The sequence below is a fragment of the Cydia strobilella genome, chromosome 18, assembly GCF_947568885.1.
Source record: "Cydia strobilella chromosome 18, ilCydStro3.1, whole genome shotgun sequence".
Lineage (NCBI taxonomy): Eukaryota > Metazoa > Arthropoda > Insecta > Lepidoptera > Tortricidae > Cydia > Cydia strobilella.
The window spans coordinates 11,032,487-11,056,980 of NC_086058.1; the positions used below are offsets into that span (position 1 = coordinate 11,032,487).

Sequence of the window (24,494 nt, forward strand, 5' to 3'; positions counted from 1 at the left end):
ACAGCCCACAAGAAGATTACGATGACTTTTTAGAAGAATAAGCTACAGGCGTTCTGTGCATAAAACTTCAACTGTACTGAAATTTTGTGCTTAAACACTTTATCGTAATCTGTATGATCGCGCATACGCACGATAAAAATTTGATAAGTAGATACCCTTCAGCATTTTGGCTCCTAAGGTGAAAACGACGTGACGTTTGATGATAATATGTTCCGTTTTTGAAAGTAAAAAGTCTGACAAAATATAAGGTTTGTTTATACCCGTATGTTAGGGTCCATGTATTATGTTATGATACCTGAGTGGTGTAAATAATCTACATAATATCGTATAGGTAAGTAAATCCAATGGTAAAAGGTAAAATAACAATACATGTTCTTGTTACCAAGAGAATAAAATGTTGATAAATTAACACAGTCATCTTACATATTTTTTATTAATTTTTACATCACAATTTTCTTAAACATGACTAATTTTTTTTCACTACATTCACATTCTACACGCACAACTTTATATCTACGTGACTAAAAGCTTATCGAGTATTTCACGAACTGTTAAGAGCTTTTAGTCCGGCCATATTAGCGGCCGTACCAACCGCCTCCCCACCCTCCGCCGTAGCCGTAACCGCCCCCATAGCCGCCGTGCCCATAGCCGCCGTGCCCATAGCCCCCGTGCCCCCATCCGCGACCCCAGCTGCCGTGCCCATAGCCGCCGTGCCCATAGCCGCCGTGCCCATAGCCTCCGTGCCCATAGTGTGATTCTTCGGGCTGCAGGGTTTCCTCATCCGCAGCAGCTTGGACAGGAGCTGTTTCTTGAAGGCCTATGAAGGCAATGTCCTGAGCTGGTTCCGCGGCGGGGTAAGCCGATGTAAGCGCCATGCTGGCGCAGATCGCGAGAGCGAAGCAGAGTATCTGTAAAGGATACACATTGTTAAGTCATGTCCGAAATGGTAATACAATTTGAAAATCCTTCTAAGTAAACGCGGTATGTATTTTAGATCCGAAGCTTGAAGGGATTTTAGTTTTACCCAAGATTCGTATAAAAGCGTCAACATGTTTGATATGGTTTCCATTTAACATTTTAACATGCTGACTAAAAAATTAAAACCTGACTCGACATTCCCTAGAGCCACTCTCATTATTTTAATATAGGTACGTACCTACATAGTTTGCGCTAGAATAAAATCGTACTTTCAAAGTCATCAATATTGCCAACCCAGGGAATCGGCACTGCGTTTTTTTTTTAATTGTGAAATAAATAATTCCTTCGTAAAATCCTTACAAAATCACGATTTTTTCAGAAAATTCCCTGTTTTTATAATTGTATTAATATTAAAAATTAGTTCTGAAGGCCTTAGCACTCACCGAGTTCATGGTGTCCTCAACAGATGACAAGACAGTGTGCCGTGGTCAGTGGAGCAGGTCTTATATATCCAGAGATGAGTGACTCAGAGCTTCGCATACGCACCGTGGATTTGACCTCTTCGCAATCAAAATAACAACCAGTATCTCAACTACATACAAGGATTGCCACACCCTCGAACCTTTCCTTAATGTGCCAGTGTTGGCAAAATACTTCTAATAAGTTTACTCAATCAGTAAATTCGGTTTATTAAGATAAATTTTAATGTACAGCGAGCTCCACGAGATATGCACTTTTGCAGATGTATGTACCTACAATGTTTTCAGAATCATCATCAACATAATTTTAAGACCCAGTGGGGGGCAGCCATTCCGATTTTGATACGTCATCACGTTGACTTTCTCTTAATATAAACTTGATCTATAAACGCGCGTTATAGTATCAATATGACAGAATTTTCACATTTAAATTAAGGTTTAGATAGTCTATAAATTCACTATTAATGTGACAATATAATGGTACTCCATTGTTAAACGAAATCAAGAAGTAATTGTTGTTTTATCGAAAGAGTGTCATACAATAGAAAGAAAACCCCGACCCTACATGAATTTTCTCCCGAAATATGTATGAAAGTGTGGTTAGTGGTGCAATAAGAGAATACAGGCATCAGGCGTAGAGTAGATAAGCCAAATTTACCTGAAATCAAACTTTATTCGGAGCAACGTTGCCCGTCCTGTCCATAAAAGACTATTAAGGTTATTCAGAATACTGATTATAATTTCGCTGTGTCATACCCGACAACACGTCCAAATAAACACAATTTGCATAAATAAAAGCGTACTATTAAACGTCACGCGACTTCCCAAACACCGTGACGGTCAGGTTTGCAGATTCTAATCTTCATATATACTGACTATACCTACCGCGATCCAGAACTTTCAAATTTCATCAATATTGGGCCTACTCAAGTTAGTGGAAAAATGTAAACATTCATCGTCATTTTTCAGCGGTTACACGTTATATTATACTTTCCGGTAACGTATTAACGTATGTATACTTTAAAAAAAATATATTTATAGCGGGATACTTATCTAAGAACCTTCACTGGTGTTGGTGTATTCTTAATTTTAATTAATTTATTTTACAATTTATGTGTGTTTACTAATATATTTTTAAAAACTGTAAACTAACAAAATATGGGCCGACAGACCTGAAATAAAGATTTTCAATTTCATTTCAATTAATCCTTTTTAGAAATTCGGAAATATACCCGTCGGTCCACTATGTAGGGTTGTCGACGATTTTGAATATTGACATTTCAGGAAACATACTTGTGTGTTTTCTGTAACAATATTAATCCGAAATATAGCAGAAGTTTATCGATTAAAAAAGTACTTTAACAAAGCAAAAATTTATAATTTCAATGCAATTTTTTTTCTTGCATAGGTACCTAAAATACCTATTTAAAATAATTAATATGATATTAAATTAAGAAATAATAATGAAACAGCCTCTAACATTAACGCAGTCTGAGTTTCGTCGTGGGCCGATTTTTTTCGTCAGACTTCGATAAAAATTTGTGGATAGTAGAGTTTCCTATCCTGTAATAATAGCGCAATTTCACAGTATGTCCAAAAAAATCTTCCACTGATTTACGAGAACGTATGCTAATTTCGTTACTAAACGAAAAGCTAGACATACATTTTTTTCCGATATTGAGATTTTGTATTTATTCCACCCAGAATGAGGAGTCAGACCAGCCAAATTTTATCCATATTTACCAAAAAAAATCAACAACTAAATAAAAATCAGGAGGGTGGGTAAAAATCCTGCGCTAGTGCGCCCCATATCCTATTGGCAATCCTTCAACTTGAATTTGTGCAAATGTACCTCCCAGTCAGTGACTATGCTAGAGCTTGCTATACCGTTAATAATAGCCTGTCCGTACGTGTACCGGACCCTGTGGAGCACATTGCTCTCCACCCGGGGATTTACCACGCGGGAGCCCTATTCAGATTTAAGGAATTGTTACTGTTTTGATCTTATTTTAACCTTTTGGACGCCAATGAAAGATATATCGGCACCGCAGGTCCAACGCCAAAGACGGATTAATCGGTCAAAGACCACAGAGCAACATAGACCTACGTGCATGTGCATAAAGTTCAATTTCAGTTTTGACATTTCGGTGACGTGGCGTCTGAGTGACAGCTTTTGTGTTTGACACGGCGTCGAAAAGGTTAATACGATCTTGAATATCGCTCACGCTGATTGGTGCATGCGAAATGAAGTGAAAGTCGTGCGTGAGATGCGCGCCAATAGCCAAGGCTATCGTCAAGGTCTTCACAAAACCAATTCAAAACCTTAACAAGTTGTAATCTGAATCGGAGTCCATATGGCGCCGACCAACACACATTTGATCAGTATCACTCTAAGACGATTTATGTGACTTTAGGCCCCGTAAGTTCAGGGTTTCTTCCTTTCACTAAAAATCATAAAATAGACTTATATTGACCGGGACATGGACCCGGTCCGGGATAGGAGGGAAATATCGGGAGCTCGAAAACAATACAAAAGGTCTAAAGGTCTAAGTCTATTTTATGATTTTCAGTGAACTCAATCAGTACCTATAGGTAAAACAATGAAGACTCCTTTAGACTAAAAAAATTATGTTTGCAAAATTAAGGCTTTTATTACTTTTTTCATCACAGTCGTAAGAAATCACTTGATTTAATCTTAATTATCTAAAAAAACAATAAATAAAATGTTAATTCTTAACGGGTATCGAGTATAGGTCTAGTGTTATGTATTAACGGCCCCATCCACCGTGCCCCCATCCTCCATGCCCGTAGCCCCCGTGGCCGCCGTGCCCCCATCCTCCGTGCCCCCGTCCGTAGCCCCCGCCGTGGCCCCATCCGCCTCCGTGGCCCCATCCACCTCCATGCCCCCAGCCGCCGCCGCCGTGCCCCCAACGAGACTCTTCGGGATGCAGCTCTTCTGCCGCTTCGACCGCAGGAGCGGCCTCCTGACCTAGCGCGGGGGTTTTAGGGGCCTCAGGGGCCTGTTCGGCAGGATAGGCCGATGTTAGCGCTAATGTAGCGCAAAGCACGAGTCCGAAGCATAGGATCTGTAATGAGGACATTTGAAAATTATTGGTCTGTTAATTTTCAATACTCGCACGCACTGTCGTGTCAGTAAAATCCGACATGCCGCTCAGTAGTCTTTCGTTGTACCGTTGTCAATTTTGCGGCCCTTCTAATCTTACTAAAAATAACATCAAGACAAACCAAATCGGTATTCGTGACTCTATAAAAATCTGGTAAGTATTTTACATACTAAACAAAACCGAACCAAACCAAACACAAACCAACAAACCAAAGAAAACCTTTTTAAGTATCTTTGTACTCATCCGGTTATGTCTGTGTTTGTGACTTCTGTATTACATATACTAACAATAGTCTTGTAAGTTATGTTTTGTACATGTACCTAATACCAAAGATAGATATAACTCCGTAATAGATGTTTACAGTCTAAGGAAAAAACGTGCCTCGAAAATCAAGAAAATTTGATTCTCGTTCAGAGGGCGCCACTAGTTTTGGCCCACTGTCGTATAGATGGCGTTGACTGTTTCGTTTGTTATTTAACAATTTTAACGCATATCAGTGAAAGAACATGGGTCAAAATCATAAAAATAATTAATGCATATAAAAAAAAATCATTTATCTATATTTAAATACATTTTATCGTATTTTTGTAAATATTAATTTTTAGTTTTAAAGTGTGTCGACAGATGGCAGTGAATTTACTGGGGTTACAAAATTTACTATGACAGTACCGCTCTAGTATAAGTTACTCTGTAGTGTGTGTGTAGTGTTAGTATCAACACTTTTATGGGCTTTGCCTGAAATAAATGATTTAATAATTTTTCAGTAATATATTATCATTGTCAAGAGGGCGCTGTTATTCTCATGTATACGGTGACATTTCAGTGTGTATAGTATGAAAAAAATAGTTCCAGTGAAATTCCGCAACATGGCGCGTGATCATATATTACTGGTCAGGCTTTACTAACTTTATTATGCGTTTATCATTTTAATGACAAACATTAACAACTATGGAATATTGACATTAGACAAAGATACAAAAATACACATTTTACTTACCGCCCCGCCGCAACTAACGTCGCGAGTAGGCCAATATTTAAACAAATCAATATAAAAATCGAAGACCTAAGTACTCACCTTATTCATTGTGTCAACAGCTGAGGTACTGTGCGGTGATCCGTAGACGAGGTCTTATATATCCAGAGATGAGTGACTCAGCTGTAAGCATCACAACTAAACAGGTGGCATTCAGCGAGTCCAAGACGAGAATTCCAAGGGCGAGTTGAAAGTTTAAGGGACCCAGTATAAATGCGCTCTTGGATTATGTATGCCTGTTACGGATCTCGAGGTCTCGTTACACTGGATTTTTCTAGAACTCGACTCGCTTGCATGTACTATTGCTAGGTCTCTCTTCAACAATGTACCTACCGACGTCCAGACTGTTATTTGACAATTCATACTCTTTATTGCAGAGATACAAGGTCCACCAATGATCAGCCAAGTACTATCCTCAACATAAGGTGATCTGGGGTAACCTAGAAGGGGGGGTAATTTTAAAGATCACTAATATCTAATAAATCATACCTTGGCAACTGCAACGCTTACCAAGACACTGAACTTATTGTTACATTACTACTCACTACATTGACAATTTTCGAAATTATGCCGCATTCGAAGTTATCCCAATGCATGGTGCAACCTAGTTACTAGACCGTTGAACAATTTTATTTCAATGAACAAAAATATATTGTAAATTGTTAACTAAGGGATGAAAGGCATCCATTTCTGTCGAGATAATTTGGCGCTCGAACGCAGTATATACCATTCCGCAGGTATATACCATAGTACTTACATAACATTTTTAAAGAATGGGTAGTAATTATTGTAATTAACTCACATATAATCTAATGAAGAAAATTATATATACATATAATCATAGATATATGGACGCACAAACCTACCTAATAAAATGTATTGCGACACGGAAAAGTTGTGTTATTAGTAGCGTAGCGCCCCCATGCGGAAGCCGGGCGGACATCCATCGATGCAATTGTTACCAGAGACACAATTGAAAACCGTTAATTTGCTAATTATGTACGTACACAACGTTATTCGTTTTGTAGCGGTAGGTACCTTTTAGTAAGCTATAAAAAATACCAGCATCACCACAGTAAAGTTGTGCCTATAATATTTTAAGAAGGAACTGCCTCAATTTCACCAGAATCCTATAATCAGATCCTGACATGATAACAGCAGCGGAACAAAATATTTATGAAATAATAGATTGGAAAGTTAACGATAAAACGTGGAAATAGGATTTATATTATACCCGTCCCTTTGCATATACGACCGCAGATAATGACCTGAATTCCGACAACCCTAAATAGCAGAAAGGGATAGTGCCATACATTAGAAAGGGACAGCATGATTCGTTCCTGAATCGCTGTCAGTGGGTTTTTTTTTCCTTAGATTTGGATAAAAATTGTTTGGTTTGAAAGGCTTTATTCTGGGTGGAATAAATACGAAATCCCAATTTGCGGCAAAAAATGTACCTATTTTTTTCATCGATTTACATAACGACCATACGTTTTCGTAACTCGGTGAAACATTTTTTAGGAAATACGCTGAAAATGCGCTTATTATGTACAGAGGGAACTTTAACCTTTTGGACGCCAATGACCGATATATACGCATCGTTGGTTCTACGCCAAAGGCCGATTAATCGGCCATAGACCACAGAGCAACCTACGTGAATATGCATTAAGTTCAATTTCAGTTTTGACACTTCAGTGACGTGGCGTCTGGATGACAGCTTTTGTGTTTGACACGGCGTCGAAAAGGTTTCAGTATAGCTAAACTGCTAAGTGAAGCCTGACGGAATATATGATCACCAGGCATAGTAAACTGCGAGCGAAATCCATTGAAATGACGTACTTTGACTTGACAACAACCCTAGTACTACAATAGATTTCACACGCCATGTTGCGGAATTTCACTGGAACTAATTTTTTCATATCTAATGAAGAAAATTATATATACATATAATCATAGATATATGGACGCACAAACCTACCTAATAAAATGTATTGCGACACGGAAAAGTTGTGTTATTAGTAGCGTCTAATGAAGAAAATTATATATACATATAATCATAGATATATGGACGCACAAACCTACCTAATAAAATGTATTGCGACACGGAAAAGTTGTGTTATTAGTAGCGTAGCGCCCCCATGCGGAAGCCGGGCGGACATCCATCGATGCAATTGTTACCAGAGACACAATTGAAAACCGTTAATTTGCTAATTATGTACGTACACAACGTTATTCGTTTTGTAGCGGTAGGTACCTTTTAGTAAGCTATAAAAAATACCAGCATCACCACAGTAAAGTTGTGCCTATAATATTTTAAGAAGGAACTGCCTCAATTTCACCAGAATCCTATAATCAGATCCTGACATGATAACAGCAGCGGAACAAAATATTTATGAAATAATAGATTGGAAAGTTAACGATAAAACGTGGAAATAGGATTTATATTATACCCGTCCCTTTGCATATACGACCGCAGATAATGACCTGAATTCCGACAACCCTAAATAGCAGAAAGGGATAGTGCCATACATTAGAAAGGGACAGCATGATTCGTTCCTGAATCGCTGTCAGTGGGTTTTTTTTTTCCTTAGATTTGGATAAAAATTGTTTGGTTTGAAAGGCTTCATTCTGGGTGGAATAAATACGAAATCCCAATTTGCGGCAAAAAATGTACCTATTTTTTTCATCGATTTACATAACGACCATACGTTTTCGTAACTCGGTGAAAGATTTTTTAGGAAATACGCTGAAAATGCGCTTATTATGTACAGAGGGAACTTTAACCTTTTGGACGCCAATGACCGATATATACGCATCGTTGGTTCTACGCCAAAGGCCGATTAATCGGCCATAGACCACAGAGCAACCTACGTGAATATGCATTAAGTTCAATTTCAGTTTTGACACTTCAGTGACGTGGCGTCTGGATGACAGCTTTTGTGTTTGACACGGCGTCGAAAAGGTTTCAGTATAGCTAAACTGCTAAGTGAAGCCTGACGGAATATATGATCACCAGGCATAGTAAACTGCGAGCGAAATCCATTGAAATGACGTACTTTGACTTGACAACAACCCTAGTACTACAATAGATTTCACACGCCATGTTGCGGAATTTCACTGGAACTAATTTTTTCATACTATACTGAACTGTCACCCTACATGACAATAACAGCGCCCTCTTGACAATGATCATATATTTCTGGTCAGGCTTTACAACTCCTACGTATGTAGTCTGTATTAAGGAACGCTCCCGCCTTGTGCGTGCATTGAGCCTTAAATGAATTGCACTCTTTCCGGTATAGGTATACATTCTTTATTTACGATAAAGACATGTTTCTTACGTGTGACATTTACGAATAACCACGTATAAGGATGCCGTTGCCGATACAGCTTACGTAGTAGCCAAGCCCACAACAAGCTGATAAACGAGTTTTGTGAGAATTCCCCACTACTTAAATCGTTTATTTATCAGCAGTGAGGACAAAATGTAGATTATGACCTTCATTTTGGATGACCAAGATTTGTTTGTAGGAAGAAGAGGTCAATTTAATAAAATAAAATAAAATAAAGTAGAAATAAAACTATGAAAACGGATTATATCGCGTATATTGAATTTATAACTAAATACATATAGTTGTATTGTATTACTAGCCTTATGAACCGATTTTGCATGTACAACCAGCCTAAGTTTATAGTCTATGATGGTTCATTATTTTTAGTATGTGGGTATTTTTGCACTTTGTAGTTTTTCCTCAGTCACCCGTTGACCACGAACGCTGTAAAGGGTTCGAAACGTCGGGATGTATTATAAATTCAATATACGCGATATAATCCGTTTTAATAGTTTTATTTCATGAGTAACTATCGCGGTAACCGAAGACAATATTAAAATTAAGTAGAGTTGACTTATGTTTCTATTATTTAGTTAGACTAGTGGTATAATATGTTAATTGTTAATGTTTACTCGACTCCTCTAGTCACTTTGTTGCTAAACGCTTGATTTTAGCACAGACATTCTATCCTGCCTCACTATTTATGACTTACAAGTAGATCGGACTTGGCCCGCTCTACCGTGTACGCAATAAGAAGCAGACGGTCCAGCTAGAGGTCAATAACATCGTTGCACTTGGCCGCTTCAAAAGCCACGGCTACTTTATGAATCAAATTCTACTTTTTGCTTCATTATCGATAGAAATTATGACTTTGCATATGACTTCGCAAGATGTTGACTAGAAACTGCTACCTACAACCTACAGATTTTAAAATTTAATACTGAATTATAACTTACTTAACCTCTTTAAAGATTATAGTACAACATACCTATGTGTTCTTCTGTAGTGACATGGAAATTCCGCCCAAATCGAATATGGGACACAGGTCGTTAGTTTTGCTGACCACCTTGCGATCTGTGGTCGAATTAATAGGGAGTATTAATGCAATGTTCTGCCCCCAGAGTGCAGCACTAGTACAAACCGTAAACCATAGAGTAAGTAAGATAGAGTAACTTGTTTAAACTACGCCGTAAACAGTTATTTGACAAGTTTTCAGAGATTATTTGTTACGAATAAATATGACATTGATGCATCAAGGCGAGGCGGTTTGTTTACTGTTTGTTCTAGTGGCGCCTCCTACGCGGAATTTTGCGTAATATTTCCTATTAAGGAAATAAATACAATAGTTATTTGTGCAACAAGAGAGGAAAGTTGGTTTTTCTTGCGAGTGTTTATTTTGAGTCGCGAGAAAGCGAAAGATTCTATAATTGAATCACGAGCGAAGCGAGTGATTCTAAGTTAGAATCTTGAGCGTAGCAAAGGACTTAAAAACACGAGATGTAAAATAACTTTGCTCTCGTGTTGCACACATAATTTTTCACCTCAGTAGTGAGAACATATTAAAGGTTAAAATGTATTTCGAATTACACAGAATAATTCAGAAACAAAAAAAAACAAAAAAAAATTGTAATCAAAGTATGAAGTGGCAGTTAGTTCATGGCCTTCACTAAATTAAAAGCTACTTTGTTTCACTCGTTGAAGTGAGGAAAGTCGCACTTTCTTCACTCCCTGGAGTGAGGAAAATCGCACTTTCCTCACTCCAGGGAGTGACGAAAGTAGGCTTGTTCGAGCTGCTGAGGTGAAAAAATAATTACGCTTAACCTACCCTTTGCTTTCGCCGGTCTCTTACTATCTTCAATACCTTCACTTGCAGCACAGACTCTGCAGTGGGAGTGCTATCATAAACTTCAAATGCGTATGAAAATCAGTTATCTTATACGGACTAAGTTAAATAGTAGCTTATCATTTACATAACGCGTAAGGTTGGTCCTGCTCACGTCTCATGAATCATGCTGTATAAAGCTAACTTATTATACAGTCGCTATGATAGACATAGTATATACAAGTAGTTATAGACGCGCCACCGAGCGGCAGGGGGTAAGAGAAAGAATATTCATATAAAATTTTGGCAGCATAGGATTTTTTCTCTTTCGCTCTTATGAATTTCGGTATTTCGCCATCGTCTCCTATTACCTATGATGCCACCCGGTCGGTGATAAGGACAAAGCATGGCACTATTTTTTCTTAAGAATAGGAATAGCAAAAAGACTATTTTTCTCTATCAAAGAGTGTCAGGCCCTTGGTCGCTATCAATTCTGTCATTTATTTACCGGAACTACAGCTATTTTGAAATTTGCCACGGTCGAAACTTGCCATTCACCTTCACCAACTCAAAAACAAATCAATGATTAGTCGACGTCACTGATTCTTTGATCAACTTACGTTGATCATCTTTGTCTTACCGGTATTCCACCTACAATTTATTTGTCCATTTGCATCTCACATTTTGCTCAGTGAGTGAGACGCAATGCACATTTTTTTTACGCAATGCACCATGGACCAAGATATTGGACAAGTGGAAAGCCAACCTTAAGTACGTTTAGCGTAAATATTTACAACTAAGTTGTGGTTTTTCCGAAGAACCCGTACGTTTAGTGATTCACCCGAGCAGTTAAAAGGTAATGCGATTAATTTCTGCGGTTGGCATGTTTTCCATATGTTGTTTACGTTGCTGTGCCTAGATAATGCCTAAAAAATGTTAATTGGCTAACGCACATGGTATCATCATATTAATCTTAACGTACCCGTTAGTTACCTAATGTAGGTCTAAGTACTTACACATATGTATACATATTAATACTAAGTGGCTCTGTGAGCCTGTAGACCTCGCGAGCATTAGGTACTTAAAACGGAATAAATGTAATCTCCGCGATTTTGAAAAATTTCCAAAAACTGAATGGAAAAAATATATATTTAATGATCTAATCTCGAATCTGCTCATAAAATTTGACGAGAATAGGTTGAGAATTGCGACCTGTAGAGGAGAACATCCGGACATACTAAAGCATTTTGGCCCTTCGCTGACGCTCGGTCAATTATACCATTTATACCTAAAGGGGTCCACTGATTACCAGTTCGCCGGACGATATCAACCGTCCTGCGGACTGATAGTCAATGGGCCCCTTAAGTTATTAGACAGAATTGGAAATTGGAAATTATTACCTAAGTAGTAGAAATTTTAATAATTACATTCTTGATAAATTACAACAAAAACTTGAGGAGCGCCTTTGATTTTTAGAAGTAGGTAACGTATCTGTATCCGAAATCCAAAGTTATTAGTTAAATTAGATATATGTAAATTTATCAAGTAGGTAAGTATGTTTCATAGTGGTTTCATACGAATGTGGTGTACCTAAATGGGACCTAATTTTACATTATCACAACCTGTAGGGCACTAATAAGAGTCAATCAAATATAGGAACATAAACATAGAGTACAAATACGGTACGGTACGGTAGATATATACCTAGAATATCTACAAATACGTGATGATCACTATAATGTTCAAGCTACCTTCAAGCACTTTAGATAAAAATGTGTATTGTAGTAAGAAAGTAGTCCCGTTTTAAGACTTTTAAGTTAAGTACCTATATAGTCGAACTCGGTTATAAAATCCGATAAACGCACTTTCACATTACGTAAGCATGCATCGACCGCCCTTGGCCGCCATATAGGCCATAAAACGACAGGTGGGAGAAAGGCTATCCCTTGGTCAATCCCATCCGATCCTCATTTAAGTATTGGACTGACTGGCTTTTGGTGCAGTAGCAGTTTCCTGATAGAATTTTGATTTTGGGCAACATTTTATGTGACAATGGGTGAAATGTGTAAAATTCAGGTAAGTCGTTCGTACTTTTTTTAATAAGATAAAGATGGCAGAACATTTTAGTAATATCCCCTATTGAAACAAAACGTATTATTTTCAAAATATTCTTCTAGGGTTGTGATACACAAACGAAAAATAAATGATTGTTAAAATTATCAACAATATGCATAGTAAAAATCTTTGTCAACGTATTTCTGGGCCACCCTGTCGTACAGTCAGCAATGTAGTACAATATGGTACAGTCAGAATCAGTGCTTTTTTCGTAACAACTGAGAAGGTACATGACCTACCAGAAGTCTGTTCTTCCAAAATCTTCCTCTATTACAGGTGTTGTTAGCATGTTTGGTTGTCTGCACTGTCCAGGCCGCCATCTTAGACCCAGCTCTGTACTTGTCTCCGAGCCCTCCGCTCACGGGTGAGCCGAGAGCGTTATCTGAGTGGTCTGGGGTGCAAGCTGACTCAACGGAGTCTGTGCCGGCTGAAGAACAGCATTTAGGTAACTTATTCGTACCAACTATAATACAAAAGCTCCCAACTAACCGTCATGTCGTCCGAAATTAACTTGAATATATTTTCGTTTTGGTGGGACTGTTTTTGAATGAAGTAGTTCCATGGCTAAATGTTTTTATAAATGGGAGAAAAAACGCAGGCAAAACCAAATAAAACATTTTACTTATACCTATTTTGCAAATAGCATAAAAATGTGTAGATATCTGAATGTGTTCAATATGATCAATCGGTTTCGTGAACGCAGAGCAGCAAAAATAACTACACAAAATTACACTCCTAAACATTCTGCCCGGATTACCAGGCGCCTATTTCGCCAATTTCCTGTCCATTTCTGGGTCGGTACATTGCGGCAATATTAGTTATTATTTTTCAAACAGCATTGGGTACGGTGACACAGACACAACATACAATTTTGCCAGATTTTGCGTTTGAATAAGATTAAAAATTAGATTTTATTGATTAATTTCGAAGTTATTTATTTCCTAACAATATGTCAATTAATTTAATAGGTTGACAAATTCAAATAAAGATTATAAATTGTATGGAGATGACATCTGTCACCGTACCCAAATGTCAGGCGACAATTGTCAGTGTGGTGAAACAGGGGCCAGATGTCTCTATGCACGTCCGATAAACACTTGACAAATTGTTTCCATATGAATGAAGTTGGTTTTGCAAAACATGTAACTAATAAAAATATTGTGCATAGTAACTACTCGTATGTACCTATAGTACCTAATACTCGTATGTTTGTATGTATTTATGCATATTAATGTGTTATTAACACATTAACTAATGCAAAGTAAACCCGACACCGCAGCTAAGCCAACGTAAATAAGATAATTGATAACACTATAAATGCTATTATAGATACTATAATTATTATTTGTTTAATTATTATTTGTTTATTATTATTATACATATCAGCACTTACAGATAAACCTTACGTGCTAATAGTGTTGTTAGTAATAATTTCATGTGATTATACACTAACTCTAATATAATTCTACATATTCATCTTTCTGTTATTATACAATTCTATCAAATGTTTCATTACGAACTATATCATTAAATAGGTACATACTTATATTATATTATTATGTCATTATGTGCTTATTAAGCGGACCAAGAGTCTGTCAAAGCTCGGTTTGCACCGACTTTAGAGCGTTTTCACATTTTCCGATCCGATATCGGATTCCGGATACAAGTTACAAGAATAAAGCAGTATTTTTTTTATAAAACCCTCCTTTTAATATTAATTGATTAATTTAAATGTTTATTGTTCAAAAGAAAACTGTAAATCAAAAAAGAAGGGCTTGATTAAAACCATAGGGCACTCTCTAGTAGCTGCTTTCTCGATATCAGATGTCAATGCGAAAACGCTCTTACAGTGCCCATGTATGGCCGCACCCACCACATATAAGTACCTAATTGACATAGCACTTGTGAGGGACTCTATTTTATTTATACCACATCGTTGGCAAACAAGCACGCCCCCCCTAATGGTAAGCAGTCACCCTAGCCTACGGACGCCTGCAACTTCAGAGGTGTTACATGCGCGTTGCCGACATTTTAGAAACCTGTACACTCCTTTTCTAAAGAACCCCATACTGTAGACCCTCGGGAAAACCTTGGAAGGGAGCTCATTCTACAGCCGGAGCGTCCGCAGGAGGAAATTCCTCTTAAACCGCACAGTACGCGACCATTTAGGTTCTAGGGTGTGAGGATGAACACCCTGCCGACGGCGAGCGGTGCGGTGATAGAAAGCGGCCGTTGGCATCATGTCAAACAATTCTTCAGAGCACAGCCCATTGTACAAGCGGTAGAACACACACAAGGAGGCAGTCTCTCCTTAGACTTACTTTTCTTGTCTCACCTTAAACTTATTATCTTTTATTATGTCCTCACTTTTTCATGAGTGGTTCGATTACATTGTAAATCGTGCAGTTGGTAATTGTAATTACACTTACTTGGTTGCTTAAAAATGTTTTACTTTTTCATTGTTAATAAAGCACGTGCACAACTTCTTTATTGAAAACGTCGTTCAATTCATGGAATCCTATCGTTAAGTACGTACTACTTCCCTCACGCTTTTATTTTACTTTCCAGAGTCAGAGGAGCTTGAAGAACCACAAGCACGAACATTCTGGCCAGCCCAGCCGTCATACGGGATCAGAGGCATCCACATCCCTCTCACCTTTAGCCTGACTGGTACCTACGGAAGCAATGCTGCCCCCACTGGCATCATCGGGAGCTCCTACAGAACCACTGGGTTAACAGGCGTTATAGGAAGTAGCTATGCCAGTTTATCAGAAGATCTACCCTTCGGGAAGTCGGGCCTGGCTGGAAGTAACTACGGTTTGTATAGGTCTGGCCCGGGCACTAGGATCTATGGTGGGAGTGGGGGGGCCGCTTGGAGTGGGTGGGGGAACGGCAAGTGGGGGCATTATGGTAAGGGATAAGGAATAAATGTTGTAAGAAAATTAATGATGTGTTTGTTTTCAAGTAATTACTTCACTTTCCAGTCCATACTGTAGAAAAAATATTAAAACGTCTATAAATTTCGCGCATTTAGTCCAGTAAGATATATGTAATTACGTTTCATTCTAATCCATCGCTGATAGTCGAGCCAACGCGTTTTCCTCATACATAATTCATGAATTGGACGCTTAATTCAATCTACAAGTCTGATAAAGCGAAATAATCGAACTAACTGTCTTATTACACAAATAACACTATTAGCTACTGCATTATTAAATAAAGCAATATTTAACAATTAAGGTGTTGGTTTCCAGCGATATTATTTTTTGTTTTGAATTTATGGCAGTTACCTTAACTTGTAAAGTTAATATGAGTAGTTAATCCATAGGTTTTTCTGATGTCTTTATAAGCATTATACTTACTATAGGTAAATTACCCCGGTAGTTAACTCCCATTCATATAAACCACTTTCTATAGGCCACTCCATTAATTGTCATCAACCACATCAATGTCGACCGCAATGCCACAAATGCATCCGATCAAAGCGAACAACACAATGTCTGACAGTCATCTGTCAACGTGATGACCGCTTCCTGATCCGACCTGTTTAAATTCCAAAAACCAAGCCAATTCATGCATTGGACTTGCGATGTTGGGGGCGTTCATTATCCTCTCTCTACTACCAGTGCTTATTTCATGTGCTGGAGATGGAAATATTCATCTGCTAGAGGACGAAATAGCAGAAGCTCTGCGCTCCTGCTCGGTACCGGGTGATAACAGCAAAGAAACGCGACAGCGGCGCTCGGAAGAATATGGATACGACGAGCAATATGCTGATCGGACACCACGCATCGACAACAACTCAAAACCAGAAACGAATCAATACGGTCACGAAAGACGGAATACTTCCATGAAAGAGCAGATTCATGTTCTGAACGCTACTGACTTTGATTATGGGGGTTACGGGGCAGGGAATGGAGGGGAGAAGCTGGTGAACACAGTGCCGCGCCCGGCGATCGGCGCGGACTCCGGGAATATGACGTCACTGAACAGGAGTAGACGGAGCGAGCCGCTGCTTAACAAACCTGACTCGGATCAAGTAAGCAAATTAAAAGTTCTATACTACTCTATTATTTATGTTATGAACAAAGTAATTTGACAATAACTATTAAATAACGCCTGTCAAATCGCATTAGCAAAGTGCGATAAAAACCTGTTTTATAATTTTGTTGCAGTGTCTTAGCCAGTGTGTTTTCGTAAATCTTCAAGTGGTAAGTACAATACCATTTTAGACTAAAGAAAATACCCGTTTAAAAGTTTTGTGGATTGTATTTTAATATATTTTGTTATAATTAGACTAACACTTAGTTTATAGGTTCCCTAGTTTAAGTATTACTAAAAAAATATGGATTTTTTAGTCTGAATTAAATATTTTTTTATTTTATTTATACCGTTGACATCGCTTGGTGTAATAGTCTGTTTACAACTTTACAATGCATACCTACATGCAGTGTTGGCCGAAACGTTAATGCAATTAACCATTAACCAGTACAAATTGAACCGTAAACTGTAACCGTCCGTAACGGTTTACGGTTAAATTTGTACTGGTTAATGGTTAATTGCAATAAACGTTTAGCCAACACTGCCTACATGTCTGTTTGGCAGGTGGACTCCAGAGGTATCCCGCGTGAGAGCGAGCTGTGGGCACGCATCCAGGGTTCTGTGACGTCCCAGCAGTCTCGTACCGCATTGCACGACCAGACCAGAGCGTGCTTCCAGGAGTTGCAGTCAGGTGAGTCAGGTAAGGTCACGTATTTTTATTTTATATTGTTAATTCGTTTAGTTTAGGATAGTTTGGTTGATTATAGTTTCTTATACTAATAGACGAAGGATTCAAAAGGAAAGTTAAAATAGAAGCATAGACCAAGACATATCTTCAGGAATAATACGGCATAAGTCAGAGCAACACCACTTCCATCTTCACCATTTAGATGGTTGACAGTCCTGGACTGTATGCTCCAGAAACAACCTGCCACACACAGCTAAATTGTGGAATGAACTGTCGCCTGTATTTCCAGACCTTCAAGAAATGAACGTTCTTCCATCTTAAATGCCGGCAACGCACTTAAAACCCTTTGGTGTTGCGGGCGTCCATGGGCGGCGGTAATCACTTACCGTCAGGCGATCCGTCTATGCTCGTTTACCTCCTATATCATAAAAAAAACCAGTTGTAGATGCAAATAAAGCTCGAGTAGGCGGCCCCTTACTATATATTTGACACCACGCAGATGACGCAGACATGGAAAAAAGGTAGGTAGTCAATAAAATTACTTTACCTATATTTCAGAAGCGGAAGACAACGGCTGCTCATACTCGAACAAACTAGAGCGTTGCCTGATGCTGCGGCTCGCTGACAGAAAAACTAACGCTTCAGGACCTCAAACTCAAAGTAGTGGTCAACACTAGTTAAGAGCTTGAGCTATGACATATCGCCTGATTAATATTAACCTTTTCATCTTCTTTCGAGTAGTAGAGCGAAAAGAAGATGAATTGAGTTATAGATCTAACTATTGAAAAATCTGCAGGACATCCCTATTTTACCCGATCGATTAGACGATTTCTACGACTTATGGCAAATTCGAAGGTCATAAAGATTTATATAACTAAGCGTAGTTTCAAATTTCATTTCAAAAAATTCCTTTTAGAGAAGCAAAGTTTGGGAATTCCTCACGGTTACCTGGTTGCTGATTACCGAATTTAGTCTTAGTAATCCTGCTTAAAAATAAAAATAAAGATTTTCTCTAAATCACATTTGACACTACATACATGCTAACCACACTGACACTTCTATGTCACAACTATGTGCAAGCATTAAATGTCTCTCTAGTTTAAACTGTGTCACTAGTTATTTATTAATAATTAATTAGGTAAGTACTAACTTTCGACTATTTCATTATTTTCCACTGTTTTTTGTTGACGTGATCAGGTCCTGGCAGAAAATCAGTGCTTTTCCTAATGGGTGAAGCGTAATACTGAGCCAGAACCTTTTTGTTTTGCTGCGACGCACACAGGATTTTTATTTGTATAAAACAGTATTTTTATGTATTTTTTTCCTTTTCCTCTACATATTATGTAAAAATCGGTGTGACTTATTTGTTGTTGTAATTTTTATTTATTTTCTGGATTGTTCTGTGTACCTATGTCATTTCTGTATTTGAATATTTTGTGTGTATTGTGGCAAACAAATAAACAGTTTATCTATCTATCTATCTATCTATCTATCTATCTATATTATTATATATTTCAATGTAGAAACTTGTTTTAACAATAATTTTACTCCCGTGAGACTCACATATATTAAAATTATTTTAAAACTGGCCATTCACGTCGAAATTTGTTATTTTTAGGTGGATAAATGTGCGTATAACATGATCACTCTACTTATTTGAATGTTTGTGTCAAGTTTCGCTATCTAAAGGTTGTCTCGAGGAGAACACTGTTTAGCGATAAGTCCGCCTGTTGTTACCTGCTTAGGTAGCCTCTAACCTTCAATTCGTTTTCTGTAGGTATTTTTTTATTTTGTAGTACAATAAAGTTTTTTAACATTTATTATTATATATTATGCAATATGTATCTTAATTCTTAGACATGTTTTTTTATTTATTTAAAGTATGTAAGTCACCAGTAGACATAGAAGCAAATCAGAATAAATTCTGAACCTTAATTGTTGTTTTATTTCGTTTACGCGTACAATATAACCGGGTAGTTTGGGTACGAGAATGGATTTGGGAAATATAAGAAGGAGGAATTAAATTTCGTCATATTTCTAATTTCATGTGGTAATACTGGGTTTGGGAGCCCATCCATGTTCAAAGGCGCCCCGGTCTGAAATAGGTAACACACACGTTACGTTACTTAAGTAGAAATGAACATTTTTAAATGCATATCTCCTTTCGGTGAAGGAAAACAACGCGAGGAAACCGGACTAATCCCAAAAGGCCTTTGCCTTGGCCTTTGGATTGGTCATGCAGTCAGATGGCACTCGATTTCGTAAAAAACAGCAATTCTTGAGATTAGTTGCCAAGCGGGCCCCAGGCTTTCATGAGCCGTGGCAAAACGCTATTACAATGCGAGGAAGATGATGATCATCCCCTAGGGTACCTGCACTTACATTTAAAGTAATTATAGGTAGCGTGCGTGAACTATTGTAGGGGGCAGCAGAGAAGCCCTCTCAGTCTATTTGCATAAAGAATATTGGCAAGTTTAACTTTTGGATTTAGGCCACAAGATGGCAGTACAATACGTAAGGGAACTATAGGGGGCAGCGGGCAGCACATGCTTAGAAGTATTTAGCATTAAAGTTTACGATTCAGGCCTCGTAGACAACATGCCAATCGCTAACGCTACGTAGCGAACGAAACGCAACTGTCACTGTCACACTAATATGGAAGAGTGATAGAGAGACACAAAGCGATTCGATGGCGAAGCGATAGCGATTGTCACCTTGGCTAGGCCGGCGGTCATGAAGTGGCAGACCATCCAACGCTCACGGGGCCTATAGACCCTACACACACACTCAGGGTAAAAGTATTTGGTCATGCCACTATTTAAGGCAATTGTTTTATCTCTTTCCTTAGTACAGAAAAACGAGATACATAGACGTATCTGCTCAAGTACGTGACATGATTAGCTAGAGTAGAGTATAATACTTATACTTACACAAAACATGTAGTTTCTTGATAAACATAAGGTAAAAGTACTAAATAATAATATCAGAAACATAGCTACAGCAATGTATTCACTACATGAAATACGGGGAACTGATAAGGTGTTCAAATAAAATGTAACATATAACTTACATAACAAATCTCATGGAAGAAATAATTTATTTTAAATTGAATCTTACATTTTATTATTATTACCTACATTCAAGGTCAATCAACTAAATACTTTTATTCCTCAAGAGATCTTTTCACTAGGTATCAAATAATTTACTTCAGTTATTGATTGTAAAAGAGATGTAGTGTAATAAAAAAATGTACCCCAGATTTTGACAACTTATCTAGATGGCGTTATGTGGTGCAAAGTTTTCAATAAAATGAATATGTAATAATCCAAATTGAAAATGTCTACTTTAGACAACCAGTGATTTCACATAAATTAATGTGGCTGCAGAGCGACATCTACTTTGGCTGTCAAATTTGAGGCTCAAAGTTTTCTGACTACATACCTCTTTTCAGTGTTGGCCGAACGTTAATTGCAATTAACCGTTAACCAGTACAAATTGAACCGTAAACCGTAACGGACGGTTACAGTTTACGTTTCAATTTGTACTGGTTAATAGTTAAGGAAAAGCACCCACGAGATGGTCTGATGGTGTGAAGGGGGTGGTTGGCGGCAACATGCAGTGCGTGACTCATATGGAGACGGAGCATACATGGTCGCGATCCTCAGCAATGAGGGACCGAGGAAGAAGAAGAATGGTTAATTGCATTAACGTTTGGGCCAACACTGCCTGTTTGACTAATAATAACTCTTTGCTACATACTTACAACACTAATGCACGGCTGGAGCTAATGTAGTGAGGGTCAGGGTGTTCATTGGTAGAGGAGGTCGGTTGACACACACGTTCGGTTGAGCCTGGATGTGCTTTGACCATCTACAGAGGTGCAGCAATGACTCTCTTTCAGAGATGGAAAGGCGCTCCTGAAAAATAAATTTAGTCTTATCTTTGTGTTGCACAATATGCATTGCAATACACACACTGAGTTAATCAATGGAATATCAATGTTTCTTAAAAACCATCTCTTAAAAGACATTTCTTAAAAGTGCGAGTCGGACTCTCCAACCGAGGATTCCGTACTTTTTAGTATTTGTTATTGTAGCGGCAACAGAAATACATCATCTGTGAAAATTTCAACTCTCTAGCTATCACGGTTCATGAGATACAGCCTGGTGACAGACAGATAGACAGAGGAGTCTTAGTAATAGGGTCCCGTTTTTACCCTTGGGGAACAGAACCCTAAAAAACCTTTTAAAATCAATAAACAATAGTTACCAGTAAAGGATATAAAACATGGTAGGCAGCCACATCTGCAATGTTTAATGATTGTCCGGTTAGATATGTGTTTCTCTGCAAAGCTTTATTAATATCCTGAAATGAAAAAAAAAAAAATTATCAATTTCAATTTCAATTTATTTAAAACAAAATGCAACGTTACAGGACTAGCCTAAGTCATTACATGTCTTATATCTAGGTTAAATTATTTATATTTTATTTGAAATTCCTTGTCTGTCAATTCAGTGCTACAGCGACCCATTAACCTTTTATTTATTTATTGACATTCAGGTGATGTTCGTCGGAAAACGCAGCAGAATGGTCCGACAATCTGGTTAATCTGGTTGGTCGCGGGAAGCCGATGGATGAGAGCTGCGCAAGACCGGTCGTTGTGGAGATCCCTTGGGGAGGCCTATGTCCAGCAGTGGATGTCTTTCGGCTGATATGATGTGATATTAAATATGCAGTCAGAATATCTGACAAAGAGTCACACCTTGACTAATTAAGTAATTAGGACCACCTTAAACCAGCATTACTTCGGTTTGCTGCATAGATATCTATGTGCAATCATACACTTATTATAATGTAACATGTCACATTGCATTGTGCTCTGTTTATTTTCTTATATCTAGTGAATATTTTTGAAAGTAATACTTACTTGTAGGAAACTCTTAGCAAATGCCGGGTTAGCTGCTGCCTGGTTGGCATACATAGAGATGTGTTCTAGCCACTGGTAGCATAGCAAGGTTTGTTTTTGCGTCATTTGTACACCGCTTTGTGACGCTAAACGCAAAATTATCGTAGCAAAGCCTTCGACACTTCGCTTGTTAATTACCGCAGTCACTACCTGTAAAATCCGTCAAATGTAAATATTTGATGTTACTAAACATTCATAAAAAAAATAACATTAGAAATGGGTACCCATTAATGCAAGAGATTTCACGTGGCACAAACTTAAAAGAAGAATAGACGAGATACGCTAAAAACTTTAATGGCATCACGAGGCTATTAGTCATGTGTAGAATATAAGTACCTTTAATTAAAACAGGATAACAATTGAAATAAAATACCTTTTCCGTACTGTAGCAAGCAGTGCCAACCGGTACGTTGAGATATTTTCCAAGTATTTTCACGACTTCCACGGTACACGCGCTCATTTTGTTGTGTATATTATCTGGGATATAATACCCTCTTTATTATGTTTACTAGATCAAAAATTTCATTCAAGAAAAGGGAGATAAATTACGGTGGTATAGAAAAATCCACAAAATGTGCCAGCCGCTAACAGTGCTAACCAAAAGAAAGTCAAATCAAATCTGACATTGACATTTGATTTGAATGCTAGAGCACGTTCAGAAAATTGATGCGTTCTACATTCATTCCCAAAATACAATCTAAAAACCGGACTCGCCCACAGAGGGTTCCGTACTTTTTCGTGTTTGTTGTTAAAGCGGCAACAGAAATACATCTGTGAAAATTTCAACTGTCTAGCTATCACTGTGGCCGCCTCTCCCCTAGCCGCCTACGGTATATAAATGAGACCGTAAAAAGGGGAAAGGCGGCAACAAATATAATGTTACTATGGGTGTAAAAGTTATAGAATGCTTAGCATACATACCTTCATATACTATGAAGGATTCTTCATCCTCGCTCTCTCTGGACCTCTGCTCTACTCCAGGGCCAGAGGAGCCTCAGTCTCTGCTTCGCTTAATTTATGGCGGCTGTATTATCGCACCGAGATCTGTGGGTGAAATTGCTCTATGAACATGGTATTCTCCTAACAATTAACCCCACACATAAATATAACATCTTTACTAGCGAGCCACATCTTACCCGGCCGGATGTAGGATATATCAGCTACCATTGTAGCCGCCCTTCGCAAAGTGTGTGCTCAGTACATGCATAATACGTGCTGATAATGGAATACCAAGCGACCGTAGTCATCTCTGCACTCCTGCACAGGATAAAGGAGAACCTAGCAGCCAAGGCCACAGAACTTCTAGAGTCGGCCACCGTTGTAACATATTGATAAAGGAGACGTCAGCAGCCGAAGCCACCCCTCTCCTACATAATCTATAAATTACCTAGTCCGCCTTACCTAAGATGGGCTCCACACAACTTCCACGGCGGAGACCGTAGCAAGTTGTACTCACACAAACTTATTGCTTCCACGGCGGAGACCGTGGCAAGCCGAAACAAATAAGGAGATAATCGTATAGAGAAACCATACCACCACTGCGAGCCACTAAGCAGATAAAATACTTAGCTTTAGATGATTCTGGACAGCTGTAGACTTCCTCACTTTATATCACTTTCGAGAACTCTCGCGCCTTGCTCATTCACACGCGCCATATTGTCTTTTACTGCTTTAACCTTCACATCGGATTAACTTACCACAATTCCACCTAGAGGGCGCTGTTAGGTGTTGCCGCAAGGAAATTCGTCTTGGGTGTTATAAATTCGCGTCTGTCGCGACACTCCCCGCCTCAGGCAGAAGCACAGCGACTAGATTGCTGGTCCATTCTTTAATCTTTTCAAGGGCCCGAAGAGCTGCGGCTCTTTTAGGTCTTGATTCGTCTTCTTGTCCTTCTGGCGCAATTTCCTCCAAGTGGTGTAGCTCGGGATCAGTGTGGTCGTAATACTCGGGGTCGACGACCGCGAGTGGTTCTGGT

At 38.4% G+C, this 24,494-nt stretch overlaps 4 protein-coding genes across 5 annotated transcripts; 2 read left to right on the forward strand and 2 right to left on the reverse strand.

Moving 5' to 3' along the window:
* Positions 1 to 262: 262 nt before the first annotated feature.
* On the reverse strand, positions 263 to 5,710 carry LOC134749672 (uncharacterized). The gene is made up of 4 exons (XM_063684689.1): positions 5,598 to 5,710; positions 4,171 to 4,483; positions 2,691 to 2,701; positions 263 to 908 (listed from the first exon to the last, which is right to left on the reverse strand). Exons 1-4 carry the CDS (start codon positions 5,604 to 5,606, stop codon positions 576 to 578), a joined length of 666 nt encoding a protein of 221 aa, XP_063540759.1. The 5' UTR covers positions 5,607 to 5,710; the 3' UTR covers positions 263 to 575.
* Positions 5,711 to 12,761: 7,051 nt separating this feature from the next.
* LOC134749673 (uncharacterized) lies at positions 12,762 to 15,761 on the forward strand. Its single transcript, XM_063684690.1, has 3 exons — positions 12,762 to 12,785; positions 13,101 to 13,269; positions 15,393 to 15,761. The coding sequence occupies exons 1-3, from the start codon at positions 12,762 to 12,764 to the stop codon at positions 15,743 to 15,745; spliced, it is 546 nt and encodes a 181-aa protein (XP_063540760.1). The 3' UTR covers positions 15,746 to 15,761.
* Positions 15,762 to 16,383: 622 nt separating this feature from the next.
* LOC134749325 (uncharacterized) lies at positions 16,384 to 18,245 on the forward strand. The gene is made up of 4 exons (XM_063684239.1): positions 16,384 to 16,863; positions 17,000 to 17,035; positions 17,430 to 17,556; positions 18,112 to 18,245. Exons 1-4 carry the CDS (start codon positions 16,414 to 16,416, stop codon positions 18,228 to 18,230), a joined length of 732 nt encoding a protein of 243 aa, XP_063540309.1. The 5' UTR covers positions 16,384 to 16,413; the 3' UTR covers positions 18,231 to 18,245.
* A 1,322-nt stretch (positions 18,246 to 19,567) lies between these two features.
* On the reverse strand, positions 19,568 to 23,111 carry LOC134749786 (uncharacterized). Of its 2 annotated transcripts, none has more exons than XR_010128512.1 (5): positions 22,893 to 23,111; positions 22,481 to 22,669; positions 21,823 to 21,918; positions 20,484 to 21,470; positions 19,568 to 19,649 (listed from the first exon to the last, which is right to left on the reverse strand). XR_010128512.1 is itself a non-coding variant. In XM_063684822.1 (5 exons), exons 1-4 carry the CDS (start codon positions 22,977 to 22,979, stop codon positions 21,321 to 21,323), a joined length of 522 nt encoding a protein of 173 aa, XP_063540892.1. In that variant the 5' UTR covers positions 22,980 to 23,110; the 3' UTR covers positions 19,568 to 19,649; positions 21,317 to 21,320. The 2 variants fall into 2 exon arrangements, 1 of the variants encoding a protein (XP_063540892.1); XM_063684822.1 differs by having other exon boundaries at positions 21,317 to 21,470; positions 22,893 to 23,110.
* Positions 23,112 to 24,494: the final 1,383 nt, after the last annotated feature.